Source organism: Centroberyx affinis, unplaced genomic scaffold, assembly GCF_046629955.1.
Source record: "Centroberyx affinis isolate AG114_WGS23_722 - 3 ecotype Tasmania unplaced genomic scaffold, CSIRO-AGI_Caff_v1 ptg000126l_1, whole genome shotgun sequence".
NCBI lineage: Eukaryota > Metazoa > Chordata > Actinopteri > Beryciformes > Berycidae > Centroberyx > Centroberyx affinis.
Genome location: NW_027278827.1, coordinates 85,402 through 100,255, shown reverse-complemented (window position 1 = coordinate 100,255; position 14,854 = coordinate 85,402). Strand labels below are relative to the sequence as shown.

The following is a 14,854-nucleotide window of genomic DNA, read 5'->3' as shown; positions in this document are numbered from 1 at the left end:
TTAAAGTGTTTAAAGTCACAATGAAACTGCATTTTGAGAGCATCTTGCTTCTGTAATTTGACATGCATCTGGTTGAAACAGGATATTGGGGCGGGACATAATGCAGAGAGGGATCATTCAAAAGTGTAAACCAATGGGATATCAGTTAGGGGGAGAAAGGCAGTTTTATTTCATGGGAGGGGTGGACAGGCGGGTTTGTTCAAAAATCTGTGATGGTTTTATTGGTTGGAATTTTTTATGTACGCCTACACCATGAAGTAACCACTAAAAATACGCTGCTTTCCAGCCAGTAAAGATAATGGGATTTTGATATAAAAATCCAAGAAAATAAATAAAGATTTGTTGGTATTTATTGTTTAATTGGTGTATATTATGACAATAGGAATGACAATGGGGAAAAACTCATTTTCATTTCATTGTGACTGGGCCTTTAACATTGTCTGTATGAGTATGGGTCTTGAGTTTTGGATACATTCTGATTCATCTCTGACACTGTGGGATTCAGGCTGTATAAAAGTCTGCATAAAAGCCTCTGGGAAGATGCATCCATGTTTCATACAGGGGGATCAATATGGGATTAGTCTGCATTCCCAGAATCAATCACAACAACTCCTGATTCTCTCTTCCAGCTGAGACCAGGAGTGTTACAGCAAAAAATGCGAAGAAGAAAGGTTGTACAATTTGTTGGTATTTTTAAGATGTGTCTTTAGTTTTTGAGTGTTTTCTGTTTGTTTTGTATTTTTTGCATTATCAGTTAAGACTTTCTGAAAAAAGAAAAAAACGAAATGCACAGAGGTGATGTTATTGTAATGATTTGTGTAAATTACTCTCTCTTCCCTTTCCATTGTTGTTGCCGACTAATAAATTAAAGCTCTATATTTTATAAGAATGGAATGCTCCCCCCCTTCATTGTGATTGGCTTGATACTGGATGTTTTCCATGTTCTGCCCAGAACCTTCTGGATCCTTGGAATAAAGTTGTACCTGTTAAAGAGATATGTACGCACATTTGTATAAAATATACACATGGCATTTCTGTTTGCAATGGGAGAACATTGGAGGAGTTTCTCTGTCTGTCTCTCTGTCTCTCTCTCTCTCTTGCTGTCTCTCTCTGTGTCTTTATCACAGAGCATTATGAATATGAATTATGCAAGGTCCTAATCTCTATCATTTAATACAGGTGAGGCCTGGTGAGTGCTTAAAGGTGCATTAAATAAGATGTGCAGCACAAAATCAAGCAAGTGAACACATTTTGTTCTCAAGCCAAAAAAGCAAATGACAAACAGTATTATTGTGCATCATGATATATATCACCTCTTCACTAGATGTAATTAGTTTGACTTTATTATTTTTGTCACTTACACTGTAAGCTGTGCCAGAGACCTGTCACTGTTGTTGCAACTCCTTGATCACCAACAGAGGTCGATAAAAGTCATACAGTTATTTATGACTTTTATCGACCTCTGTTGGTGTCCCTTTAAGTGTTTGAAATCCACTCCTGGTGTTGTGCAATAATGTGTCTAAGCTGACTGGTACACTTACAAGCCCAAGGCCAGTCATTATCGGGCATTAATGACTCTGCATGTTACTCTGAAATCTTGTGTTTACTAAGATTTTCTGCATGTCCATTTGGGCATTTTTTTATACAACAGACTATTCTCAAGACCCCCAGTTGGTAGTATCATTTCCATCCTACCATGAATCAGATGGAGTGGGTGATGGGAGCACATGGAGGCCCAGTCTGGCTCCAGCACCCCGGGGGGACAGGCTGTGGTCAGGTCAGGGTAGCGTGCTTTAGTCAGGCCCAACAGGGTTTCTGCACCTCGTAAAAGCCTAGACAGCAGAGCTGACCCCTGATCAGCCCAAGAGTGACTCACATTCTCCCTTAACGATTTAGGTCAAACTGACAGAGAGACAGAGAGAGAGAGAGAGAGAGAGAGAGAGAGAGAGAGAAAGAGAAAATAGTCATTGAGGAAGAGCAAGGAGTGGTTGAGATGGAGTACAAGAACTTAAGAAGGTACCCCCACTGGTGCCAGCACTGTGCAGCTCTCAAGGGTTTAAGGCAGGTCCAGCCTTGGATGAAGTCCTGCTGTTGTGCCATTAAAAGGCGGAGGTGCACATACAATAAAAGGTAGGAGGGTTGGAATAACAGGCCTTTAAATACTATGTTCCTTACACTGGTCAGATGAATAGAATACCTTCAGGGGTGGTGTATAGTTGTGTCATCATGTACAGTACACATATCATGTATACAAACCTAGACTTAAGCATGAAGATTCGCCTAGTAGTGTCATAACAAGAAATTCAAACTGGAATCTGAATATCCAACAAGGAATAAATGTTTGCTGCACTCTCAGATCGACTTATTCAGATGACTGATCTGCCTTTATTCATAATTTATGTCAGTAAAAACATGATGAGCGAACCTGAAGAAGCAGCGATGCAAAACGTGTCTCGCTCTCATGTTTTTACTCACATAAATTATGGATGAAAACAGATCAGTCATCTGAAGTTGGACTGAGTGTGCAGCAAACATTTACTCCGTCTTGGATGCTTCTTTTTGCTACATTTGATCAGCACCTCATAAATTTGTAGCTAACATCACACCCTTGCTTCAGTCATCCAAATACCCACATCTACACTAAAGTAACGTCTGTATTTCGCAAAGGCAGGCGAGGCCATCCCATAAAGAGAATCATCGTAAGTTCATCCGTCCCCATGTAACCCTGATGACTCATTTGAAATTTGGAGGACAGATTGTGTCTCACTGCAGGAGGGTGTGCCCACCTTTTCACCCCAGCATGGGTTTGTTTCAGGACAACACAGGCAAAAGTTCAGACAGCTTGGAAAGCCATCACAGGCTCCCGGGCATCACTTGCCGTCTGGGCTTGACACGACTCTGTTGTCCCCTTTTCCATCCTGCCCCATAGACACAGCACTGTTCCCCCTGCTTATCTGATCTCCACGGAGCAGCTGAGGGGAGTCGGGTGGGAGTTAGACACCAATCCTCAACAGAGGAGACCGATATCCAGGGTCAGCTTCCCCCGATGAGGCTGTTTTAATTACGGCCGTGTCATCATCCATCAAAGGGGATGTAGAACCACATCACATCAAATCCAGCCACCTCTGCATCTCCCGGATGAATCAGAAACTGGCTTGAAACCAAGCTGACAACATCCTTAATAGATGGCGAGCCATATTTTGGGAATTCAACACTACTCACAACAAAGGTCGACCCCTGAGAATCTGATCAAAGGCATTTCTGTGCACTATTCCTTACCACACCTAAAAGAGACGTATTATTGTGGGGCATTATCTCCACAGTGGCATATGACATGACATAATGCCGAGCCATGGCTGTCACTCACATCATTCAAATGAAGGAATTCAGCTCTATCTTATCAGTGTGTGTGATCGGGCCGTCTGTGGCTCAGGGAGCAGACATGGCATTCTGTGGGTATCAACCATCTGGGCCGTCTCTCTCACAGTGTAGAGAGCTCACAGACACACTTACTGCATTGTTGGAGCGGAGAGGCTCAGGACTCAGGACAGCGAGAGGCAGAAGTTTGGCATGCCATGAAACCGGCCCTTTGTTCGCAGACATCCTTCAGAAGACCTACAGACTTGGCCGCCGCTGCAGCCGAGCTCACTCCGCTGAGGAGATGATGAGCTGACATCAGTGCATCAACCTGGGTTTTCTTGCAAACTGGGTTAAAGAGCTGAGCTGAGAAAGTTGCTCAGTATTTTATTTTATGTGTCACACCAAATGTTGGGGCTTGATGAACTCCCAGTTCTCATATTCTCAGACATTCTCCTGCAGTAAACTATATGTGAATGGGACTCCAGGGAAAGTGTGGAATAACCATTGTCGACCACCAATACCCTGCACAGCAGAGCAGAGAAAAGAGGGAGCAATACTGCTCTCTGCTGGTTCTATGTAGTAAAGCTGGCACTGGATTATAACATGGGTCCTGTTTACAGCTGCATTACATGTTATCACCCAGTAGATGGCAAGATGCACCAGTGTCTACTCTATATAGAATGGGTAATCTTCTGTAATTCAGATAAATTCTACAATAATCATGTAAAGACTTTCATTTGAAGACTGTATTGTGTTTGTCTTTTATGCTGCGCAGCAGTCTGTTTGTTGGTTTTGGAAATGTTTCCCCCTCACAAATTCTATTTGAGTGAAATCTGTTTTCATTGCTGCTTCCTCCAGCATCCCAAAGAGTATTATTTCCTCAAGAGGAGCTTGAGCATATCATCCCTGTCCTGCTAAAACCTCCTGTCTACAACCTCTTACACTACAGAACTGAAGAATTAAAGGTTGATTTTCCCTTTTTTTGTCCTCCATTTTACTTTAATTCAGTATAGGGCTCGGTTCTAGACATAGGCACTTTTGCTAAAGACGGGCAACAATGGCAAGCATTAATTATATAAAAACTGCAACAATAGAGATGTGAGTTTTCTGCAGGACCTCAGTAGTATGGAAGGTGAGGGGGTAAACGAATACACAGAGCCTTTGTGATGGATCTCTTCTTAACCTCTACACGGCAATAAATCAATGGCATAAACCACATCCATTCATCATTGTCATAATCCTCATCTCCCCTGGCAATATCATCATCGGTTTGTCTCAGATGATGCCTGATAAAGTCACCTGCATACCCTGAGAGATGGAAACATCAGTAGTGGAAGCACTTACAACGAGCAGAGCTGTGGAGAGCCCAGGGAGCTGCATGCTGTAGGAATAGAGTAGATTCATTCTCTCTAGATACTTTAACACACTTGCTATAATTTGTTTCTCTGTATCCTCTGCACTACATGGCCCATTCCACAATGTACAGGAACTATTTCAGTTTCACAACATTTACATACAGTATATTTAGGTTTGGTTGAGCCCATAGGATTCGATATTTTAATATTTCTCTATGAGCAATCTCTAAATAACAGTGAAGACTCTAAGAATCAGTGGCATGTAAGATTCACAGTCTCTCCTCCCCTGGGCAAGGACAGGCTGTGATCGGTAGTCTTTAATCTCTACGTTGCTGGTGAGAACGAACAGCAAACAGACACTCCTGTCCCTCCAACACTGTTAATGAAGTCATCCCATGACACAGAGACACAGAGTTAGGATCCCCCTGAGCCCTACTGTTCGTATGGATGGCTGCATACTAATACAGCGGGCATGAGAGAGGGCACGAGAACGAGAAAAGGCTCCCGAGAGGAAGCCTATTTAAGTCCCCAGCGGGGCTAGAAAGTGCGCATTGCGCGTTATCTCTCCAAGGCAATGCAATTCAAGTGTCCTGGAAAGTCGCACCAACTGGCAATGCTGGGATTCTTCTCACATGAGTTCACACCCCACCAGGATGGGCGCTAAGCTTGTGCTAATTGAGAGAGCTTAGCACAGATGCTCTCCTCCGGGTTGGGGGACAGCTTCATGGTGCGATGACGTTGATTATTTATCACATTTTCCTAAATAATCCTGCAAACCTTCGATAGAGCCGTCACTTGGACTTGAAGATTACTTTCAAAAATGATGCTACGCACCCTCTGTCTACTTGGTACAACTTGTTATTTCATGTCATTAAGCCAGTCTGACACATGGCTAAGAAAGGTAGATATAGAGAAATGAGAGATGATCATAGATGAGTAAACAGATGAAGTAAATTTTATTACCATCAAAGTCATCAACTCAGTCAAGGAGTACGGTACAGAGCTTACAAATGCGAGACAGGACCTACAGGTGACCACTGGTCCTGGCAAACATCACATCTACAAATACACCTGTAAGTGCATGGCAAAATGAACAGACATGGAATACTAAATACAGTGAGAAATGCATTGGAAAAAGCATTGCTTTAAACTGTGTAACAGTATTTAAACAGTATTTATTTGCCATCTAAACAAAGAGAATGGACTACACAAAATAATCTATTCACATAAATAATCTCTGATATTCTTCTGATTAAGCCTCTCATTAAAATCTACATATTTATCTTAGACAATATAAATAAATTATATAATGATATAATCTGAGTAATGTATCTGCATACCCATCCACCTTAGCACAGTTTCAAAGGTGAGAGATACATGTATAAATAAAAGACTCTGGAACAACAAAGTCAAACTTCAGATTCTAAAAATGACAGCAAATGTGATTAGTTTCCTCTAGAGTTGATGTTCTCTAAAGTAGTTGCCCCATTTTATCTGAAGTACACATTTCTGTATAAATTTACAGGTGCGCACAAGAAATACATAACCTCTCGACAAGGGACTGGGTAGAGTAAGACCAAGCGGGCTGTGCGGAGCCCATCACACATTATGGTTAAGTTTAAGTATGTCGTCTAATAATCCTATTGACAATGTGACTGCTGTCTTGCTGCCACCAGGGAATGAAAACCCTTTGTACAGATGGTGCAGTGTGTAGCGGCACAGGAAATCAGGTGGGGACTCACAGGTCAGAGGCGTGACTAATATGATCTTAGCCGCCCCACTCCCCACACTTATTTGACAGCAGCCGTGTGTTAGTTAAGTGGCCATCTGGACGGGCCAGGGGACTGACGGTTGGCGAGGACTACAGACGTCTACTCACAGGTACATGGACTGTATTGAAAGGACACCAGGAATCACAGTTTCTGCAGCCAGTCGAGTATTGCTCAATTTACTCTAGGGTGATTACAGAGAACTTCTTCTGTAGCTCATTATTGATGCGCAAGGGGACCAGTGACAATTAAAATGGATATATTGTAGTTATTGTTCATCAAGTATAGCTGAAAATCTATGCGGTAAACAAACAGTGAAATGAACTGATAAATGGACAACCAAAAAACAAATAAATAAATAAATAAATAAATAAATAGTGTAGATTGAAAAACATCAAACAAATGCTTTGTAATCTTTTTTTTTTCCCACAGCAATACAGGTCAACAAAGCTGAGTTGGTGAAGATGACTCTAGTTACCACAAAGTCAATATGTGATGAGAAAATGATGCATGTCTTCCCTTGTAAATCGCATGTAGTCTATTTCTTTTACAACTGCAACTGAATATTAAGACATATGTGGCATTAGAGTCAATATCCTAAGACAAAGGACATAATCAAATCAAGTCAGATACAGGTAGAATGAGACGTACAGTTCCTCACATGATGGATAAAGATGTCATGAAGCCTGCTGTGATGTATCTATAAAGATGAGCTACAAATTAAGTTTGATGCATAGAAACTACTATGTAACAGAGACAACTAATTTTCAGAACACTTACATTTACAGCAGGGGCACTAGATGGACAGTGTGGATGGACAGCATGACGTACAGTGGGCTTTTGAAAAGAACATTAGCCTCAGCAAGGCTTCTGCTCAGAGGCAAGAGTGCTGTGGCCGACGATAAGACAAGGTTGGCAGAGTGTGTAAAGGCCAAGTAGCGCATCTTTATCCACCAAGTGGTTATAAATGTAAAATCAACAGCAAAAAGTGAGAACGCATGCTGTTTTGGCTACTTCTACAAAGGTCTCTATATACAGAATCTTTACACTTACAGCTATGAGGTTCTTTCCTGAGCAGGAAGCTAGCAAAGGAACATAGTGTGTGTGTTTGTGTTTGTGTTTGTGTGCGCATGTGCGTGTGTCTGTGTGTGTGTGTGTGTGTGTGTTGGTGTGCGCGCACGCTCGTGCGTGTGAAGCTGCCTATCTCAAAATACAATACTGGGCATAAAAAACTCCCAGTGACCAATCTCAGCATCCTTTCACAATAATTGGTCAGTGTAGACAATAACATTTAAGAAAGAGAACAATGTTTCCCCTCTGAAAGGAATACATGATCTTCTGTGTGAAACTAAGGTTGGACCACTACATACTAGATATTACGGTACATAATAAAAATTTCAGGAGCAAAGCGAAGCTGTTTGGTATCCTACTGACTACCATTATAACAGAACAAATACTGTAATAGCAAAACTGGGGGAGAGAAAGTTTCCAAAGTTGGCTCATTAAAAAGGAATCAAAGCCGTTTTCAGCACAATTATGTCTCCCTGTATTCTCTTATCACTAAAAGAGAGGATTCAGAACAAAGACTTTAGCTGTAAGCCACGGCCCTACAGTAAATCTGTTTTGCCCCTAAAACTCAAATGTGTGGAGATAGAGGTGGCGGCAATAGTCCGACATAAAACACCTTCGTGAAAGCCAAGAGGGTCATTGTAAAAAGACACAATACATGTAAAAGGAAAGCCAATGCAATGCGACAGGAAAGATAGCACACAGCCTCCATGAGATGATACTAATGCTGCAAGTGAGAGAGAAGCAGAGTCAGTGTCACCATGCTAGCAGCTAATGTACAGTGTGCAGGAGTCGGTGGGGGACTGCAGAGGTCACAGCAGGGTGGGGTGGGGGTGCGGGGGTGGGGGGTCTAACCCTGCTCGTCCCCGGCCTCGGCAGCTGCTTGGAGAGGAGCTGAAGCCTCTCCGTTACAACGCGATGCGGGTTCGGCCTCCTGCGGCGCCGGGCTGGGCTGCTCCGGCTCCGGGGCCGAGGCCGAGGCCGCCGCCCCGGCTCCGGCCTCCGCCTGGCCGCTCTCCGCTCCGGCGGGGGGCTCCGTGACCGCGGCGGGCTCGCCCTCGGGCGCCGCGGCAGCCGATGCCGCGGAGGGGTCGGCGGCGGTGGCCTGGGGAGCCGCGGGGTCCGCCGGGGCTCCGGCCGCAGGGCTGGCCGCCCTGGAGTCGCTCTGCTCGGGCGCTCTCAGTCTCTTCATGATGGTGGTGACCCGCACGGCTTTCTGTGGGAGGAGGCATGCAGAGAATCAGAGCAGGCGCAGCTCAAGTAGGTGCCGCATCCTGAAAGCTTACTCAGAGTACAGCAAGTCTCACCGGGCTGCCTCAACTCACAGTTATGCAATACTGCACTACCTCCTCGTTCAAGGACCGTACAACTGCTGTTGAACTTTGTGAAAAAAGGGCTTCCAGGAAGAGAGAACACAAAGGCTTACCTTCCACTTAGCTTTGGCAAAGTTCTTCTCTATTTGTGCACAGACATTTTCCTTGATATTCTTATCTGAAGCTGCACCCCCAGAGATCCTGGTGGACAAAAATGGGAAAAATACAACTTCACAACAGGGCTTTATGCTTTGCTTATCTTTGGACATCAGTTGCACAAAAACATGGGGTGCTGCACACACCATTACTCAATTCACGGTTCATTTTATTAAACAGGCAAACTTACGGAAGGACTGCTTAACCTTACCACAAGCAAGCAACACACTGCTGTAACCAGTCTGATCACATTGGTATGATATAAAGGGTCTGTGCAATATATGAGACACTGTGCTGTCCTACCATTCATGGTTTATAGCCTCCTGAGCTGTCAGTCTCTGGTCTTGATCCACCTCCATCAGACGAGCAACCAGACTCTTAGCTGCCAGAAAAAAAAACAATCAGACAGGAAGAACTCAACAAACAAAAGGTTTATTCTCCTGTTGGATGGGAATATAAATATGATATGCTTTTGAACACTCAACCGCTAACAGGGGAAACACTCCCCAATTTGAAATGTTTACCCAGCAAGCTGTCAATGTGTACCTCCGGAGTATTTGCTTCATCTTAAAAGTACCTGAATCAGAGATGTCATCCCAGTATGGAGAGTCAAACTCGTAATCGCCTGCCAAGATCTTCCGGAATAGGTTCTTGTCGTGGTTTTCGTAATCATCGTCGTCAGTTTCATCATAGAAAGGAGGGTTGCCTGACAGCCTGCGGTAGCAGAGTAAAGAGCATCAGAACCAGAGAATCATCTATACATAAACGTCTAAGACAATGCAAACACAATGCGGTTGGCTGCCTGCCTATATGAATATCTCATCTCTAAACAAACCCTATTATATAAAGGAACATAATACAGTATCTTTTCCTAATATCAATGAAGCCTACAGGCTCACAATTTGATACAACCATGATATGATGCAATAAATAAAAGTTCAATGACAACAAATTATGACTGTGCAGAATTATGTTTATTTCTGAGCCATAAATATTTCTAGCAATGTCATTGGCTTGCTAGAATGTACAACAACAATTTAGAAATGCCATTACAAAGTGCAAATAATATAATTTCAATGGAGAGCTTGTGACCGCAGAATAAAATATTTTTTATTAAAACATTTTTCTGCCGCACGATACGTGTTGTCATGTATTGAATTTCGATATATCGTCCCATCCCTAATCATTCATCGCCCTTTTGTTAAAATCAGGCCAATAGTTTCTGAGATATCACATGTGACTAATGCATGAATGCAGGGACAGACACAAATCCATAATCCCTCTCTCCTATTTCACTGTGGAGGACAAAAATCTTCATCCTGCTTGTTTCACAACAGAACTTACAGTATGTACATGATGACGCCCATAGCCCAGCAGTCCACAGGCCTGCCGTATCTCTGTCTGCCAACCACTTCAGGAGCTGCAGAAGAGCAGTGACACATGGTTAAAATTTCTGGGAATCTGAAAATCACAGGAGGCTGCCACATCGCATTTGCCACCGATGTCCCTGTGTAAAAAAAAATCTCTCCAGAAATGTCTCGCTCTAATGCTTTCTTGCCACTTGGTAAAGTTAAAATTCTCACCCAGGTACTCCGGGGTCCCGCAGGGATCTTTAATCAGTCCGTTCTCCAGCTTGGCTAGATGGAAGTCACTGATCACTATTTTAGAGTGCTTCAGGCGGTTGTAGTACACCAAGTTCTCCAGCTAGGGAAAACGGCATATCAAGATGACAGCAGTTTGTATTTAAACAACCAAGTGAAAAATATATGTGTTGAGATCGCCCTCTTCAATGTTTGAGTTGCAGTGGTGAGACTTTTTGTCGGCCTCCTGACAGAAATGATGAGCTGACTGAAAATAAGTATCCTGTAAATAACTATACTATTAATTACCCAGTTCAAAGAGAAAACCAATCAGCGACATTGACATCTGAATATCAATCATTTTGTCAATCTAAACCCCGTTCTAACTAATTCTGTTTAAGAAATGCATACATTTTCATATACATGCTTTTATACACCTCTCCCCTCTCTAAGGGGTGTTGAGGTGGAGAGGCTGGTCTTGGTTTTGTTGTGAACAAGGGCAATAAATTATTAGAAAGATAGAACCCAGTAGAATAATACAACAGGCAGCTTCACAATGTGTAACAAGCTTCTCTGCCCATAAATACCGGATAAGCACAGTGTATTGAATTTCGCCTAATGAAAGAATAGTGTGGCAGGCTTTGGGACATTATGCAGGCACCCTTGGATTGCCATTCCAAGTGCAATTATATGTCCTAAGTGGCTGCACCATGAGTCATTTGTGACCACTTGAAATTGACAAAAAAATTGCCTCAGGTCACAGTAAAAATCATTTGACAGTGATGTAAAACTGCAAAACTTGTGTTGCCATATTCATATTCACACATATAACAATGCATACATTGATTTGGAAAACCTCTACTGCTGTAGGTTGTTACCTTGAGGTTTCTGTGAACAATGTGCAGGGAGTGGAGGTAGGCGACAGCCTCCAGCACCTGCCGCACCACATTACTGGTATCCCGCTCTGAGTAGTAGCCTTGGTCCAGGATCCAGTCAAATACCTCTCTGCCTGTTGCACTGTGGAGGAGACAGGAAGGCCCATCATGCATTGCATAAGTCTGTTGTTGAATGTGAGAATGTCTCCGCATCTAAAGGATTCAGGCACCTTTTTCCAATTTTCAAATTAAAAGCTTATCTGATGTCTCTGCTGCTTGGAGCATCTAAAAAATAGTGGTAATGTAGAAACCTCTGATTGTATTTCTATGTAATTAGTGTGGAAAACTGCAAATTACACACTTGCCAAGCGAAAACTTTTGACAAGATTGCATATTCCACCGCACCTGTTTAAGGGAGATGATTTTAATCATTTCCATATGGATGACTCCTCTGGTGTTTGATCATTTCTCTCATAACTAGAATTCCAAAACCCACAAATCAAGTGTCCTCGGAGGAGGAGATCGCACATTTAACACATCCATGGAAATGCATCAAATTCCCCAAGAACACATGCTGATGAGAATGTGGAGCAGCTAGCAAGCAATCATATCTGAATACCAAATGAGTGAAGTTCAGAGCTGTTCTCATATCTACAGGGCCTCGGGCTACAACAGCTCATTCCCCACGAGTGCGTAATCAACACATGCAGTAGGCCTCAGCTCCCGCAAAGACAAGCAGAGAGCCCCCCCCACCCCCATTACCCACCCCCCCACCCCCCCATCATCAGACGTCTCAACTCACAGTTCAAGGAAGAGGAAGTACTCTTTTCTGGTCTCGAAGACGTCCACCAGTTGGAGAATATTGGGATGCTTCACCCTGAGGAGATGTGACACAAGCCGAGAGAGAGAGAGAGAGAAAGAGAGAGAGAGAGAGAGAGAGAGAGAGAGAGGGGGATAAAGACGTGGCAGTTGCATCACTCATTCAGTTAGATGCATAATGTACAACACTGCTTTAATGCTCATGAATAACACACTACAATAGTTAAGGAAGCCAAGATGCGAGGCAACCACGCAGAAAAAAAAAAATCGCAAACGTATTCAGCTCACTTCACAACCCCGGGATCTGCATGTTTAAAGAACCGCCCGTCCGCAGATGAGCGAGCTTATGCCGGAGCTTTATGTGATTCGATGCATCCATTTGTGCACAAGGACGACCATGCAGCTGCACAGTACCGAGCAGCTGACCGTGCCTTTGATAAGCGCCGACACCAGCTAGGGAACTTCACGGTGGATTTGGCCCGTCGAGCTGCTGTACATGCCAAGCGCACAGTTAAAGGAGGCTTCGGAGTATTTGCTAACCAGTCATTACCATAGACTTGTCCCTGTCACTGATCCTGTAAACGCAATGAGCGTCTATGAAGCTGACAAAATCCTCCTGTTGCCGTCATGCGAGAATTCAACTGAAACGGCAGGACACTAGTAGGGTCAGTGTTTTGAAAGACATGACACCCTCGTCTCCCATTACGGCTTTTTCCATCCGGCTTCTCTGCCTCACCTGCTGTCTGTGACAAAGTGTTTTGATAAGGCCCAGGTTATGCTAATGTGGGTTTTGCTAAAAAGTGAGATAATGAAAGAGAAGCTGCCACCGGCTGATGAGAAGAATGTCTCGGATAAACAAGGCTCTTAGAAATGGCAGCCGTGTGCGATCACTCAGTGTTTGCTTTACTTTTTTTTTTTTTTTATTATAAAAACAAGCAAAGAGAGATTTGTTTTTTCTGTGGGGGGGGGGGGGGGGGTTCCTCAAAAGATACACAAAATGAATGAATGACACAATGAAAATACAGTGTTGAAGATAAGGTAAGGGAAACTGAAAATCTTACCACAAGACTAATCATTCACTGTTTTATACAGCAATGAAGCACAATTAATGATGAAGACAGCCACTTACATCTTTAAGATGAGGATCTCATTTTTGGCGGCCTTGCGGACTTTCCTTCCATCCTTTTTCAGGAACTTTTTACATGTGTACATTTTCATCGTAGTTTTGTCCTTGGCCCGAAATATCTCACAGAACTCCTCCCTGAAATGAAAAGATAAGGGCAGCTCTGAATCTCATGCTGGAATATCAAAGTGGTCCATTCCCACAGAACAATATGGCAATACTAATAAAAAGATTCAGTCAGTCTTAAATGGTTGATATAAAGCCACTGCATCTTTTAAAAGTAAATAGAGGATAGGTGGTTCTACAAGCAGCGGATGAGGTACTCACGATTTAACGATCTGTCCCAGGTCATATTTATCTGTCACCTCCGAAGGATTGTTATAATCCTTCTTTTCCCCGATTGTTAAACAGCCAAATGGCATGGCCACTCCTGACCTGTGGTGAGAGAGAGAGAGAGAGGAGAGAGAGAGAGAGAGAGACAGAGAGAGAGATAAAGAGAGGAATAAAAAGAAGAGAGAAGACTCCCATCAATCTATCAAGGCGTTATGTTCCGGCTTCCCACCCCAGCTAATGATTTCTCCTCAGCTCGGCCTCGTAATGCGCCATACTATTACACTAGATGATGACTGGGCAAAAGTTTAGCCTGCCTTCCCTCAGTCGTAAAGAGTCACAACGGTAAATGCTGAGGAAGCCTTTCAGAAGGTGGAGGAGCTGAAGCTAAAGAGCCACCAGAGGCGGTATCAATGCGGCGGATTGTTTCGCTTAACTACTGTAACAAGGCCTTTCATAATCCTGCATTAACAAGGAGCACAGGCAGGGAGAGGTGCGTGAGGATGTGCTGCAGGGGCTCAACTTTATGATGGGATTTAATTTACAGAGGAAATTGCTAGGGGGGAGTGAGGGGAACGGGTGTAAGGAGTGGTGTTGCAGTGAAGCAAGGCGGGACTGAGTGTACCAGTGTCAGCGCTGGCATGGGGTGAAACATGCAATCCACAGGGGTCAGGGAGCGGGAGGAGAACGGGCTAATGCGATCCGCACAAGCCCAGACAGGCAACCTCAGCAACAAGTGAAGCATTTCCAATCAAGAAAAAGGGAGCCGGCAATTACGGGCAGAGCACCGCAGGACTCGGAGGAGAATTAAAGCACTTTACGAGCTCTGCATCAACACTCGCGCGCCTAATTGCGGCGCAGCCTCTCTCTCCGCCGCTCTCGAAACAGCACGGAGTGAAATTTGAGACCGACCTATCCGACTCTACTGCAGGTTCTTACAGAGAATTTTAGATTTTACGGTCAGCTTAATTGGCGTGTTATTTTTGTGTTTCAAGGGAAGAGAAGGGGGCTGTTTTTTGTTTTGTTTTTCTCTCCCTGTACAGTCAAGAGCATAGATCCACAGAATGAGTGGTGAATCAGCTGTTTTGGGAGCCTGCGATGATAAC

General features: G+C 43.7%; 1 protein-coding gene across 1 annotated transcript; it reads right to left on the bottom strand.

Moving 5' to 3' along the window:
* Positions 1 to 8,402: 8,402 nt before the first annotated feature.
* Positions 8,403 to 13,843, bottom strand: LOC139652456 (caM kinase-like vesicle-associated protein). Its single transcript, XM_071529544.1, has 10 exons — positions 13,746 to 13,843; positions 13,425 to 13,556; positions 12,279 to 12,353; positions 11,480 to 11,618; positions 10,605 to 10,725; positions 10,366 to 10,441; positions 9,599 to 9,735; positions 9,325 to 9,403; positions 8,979 to 9,066; positions 8,403 to 8,768 (listed from the first exon to the last, which is right to left on the bottom strand). The coding sequence occupies exons 1-10, from the start codon at positions 13,838 to 13,840 to the stop codon at positions 8,403 to 8,405; spliced, it is 1,308 nt and encodes a 435-aa protein (XP_071385645.1). The 5' UTR covers positions 13,841 to 13,843.
* Between the last annotated feature and the right edge of the window lie 1,011 nt (positions 13,844 to 14,854).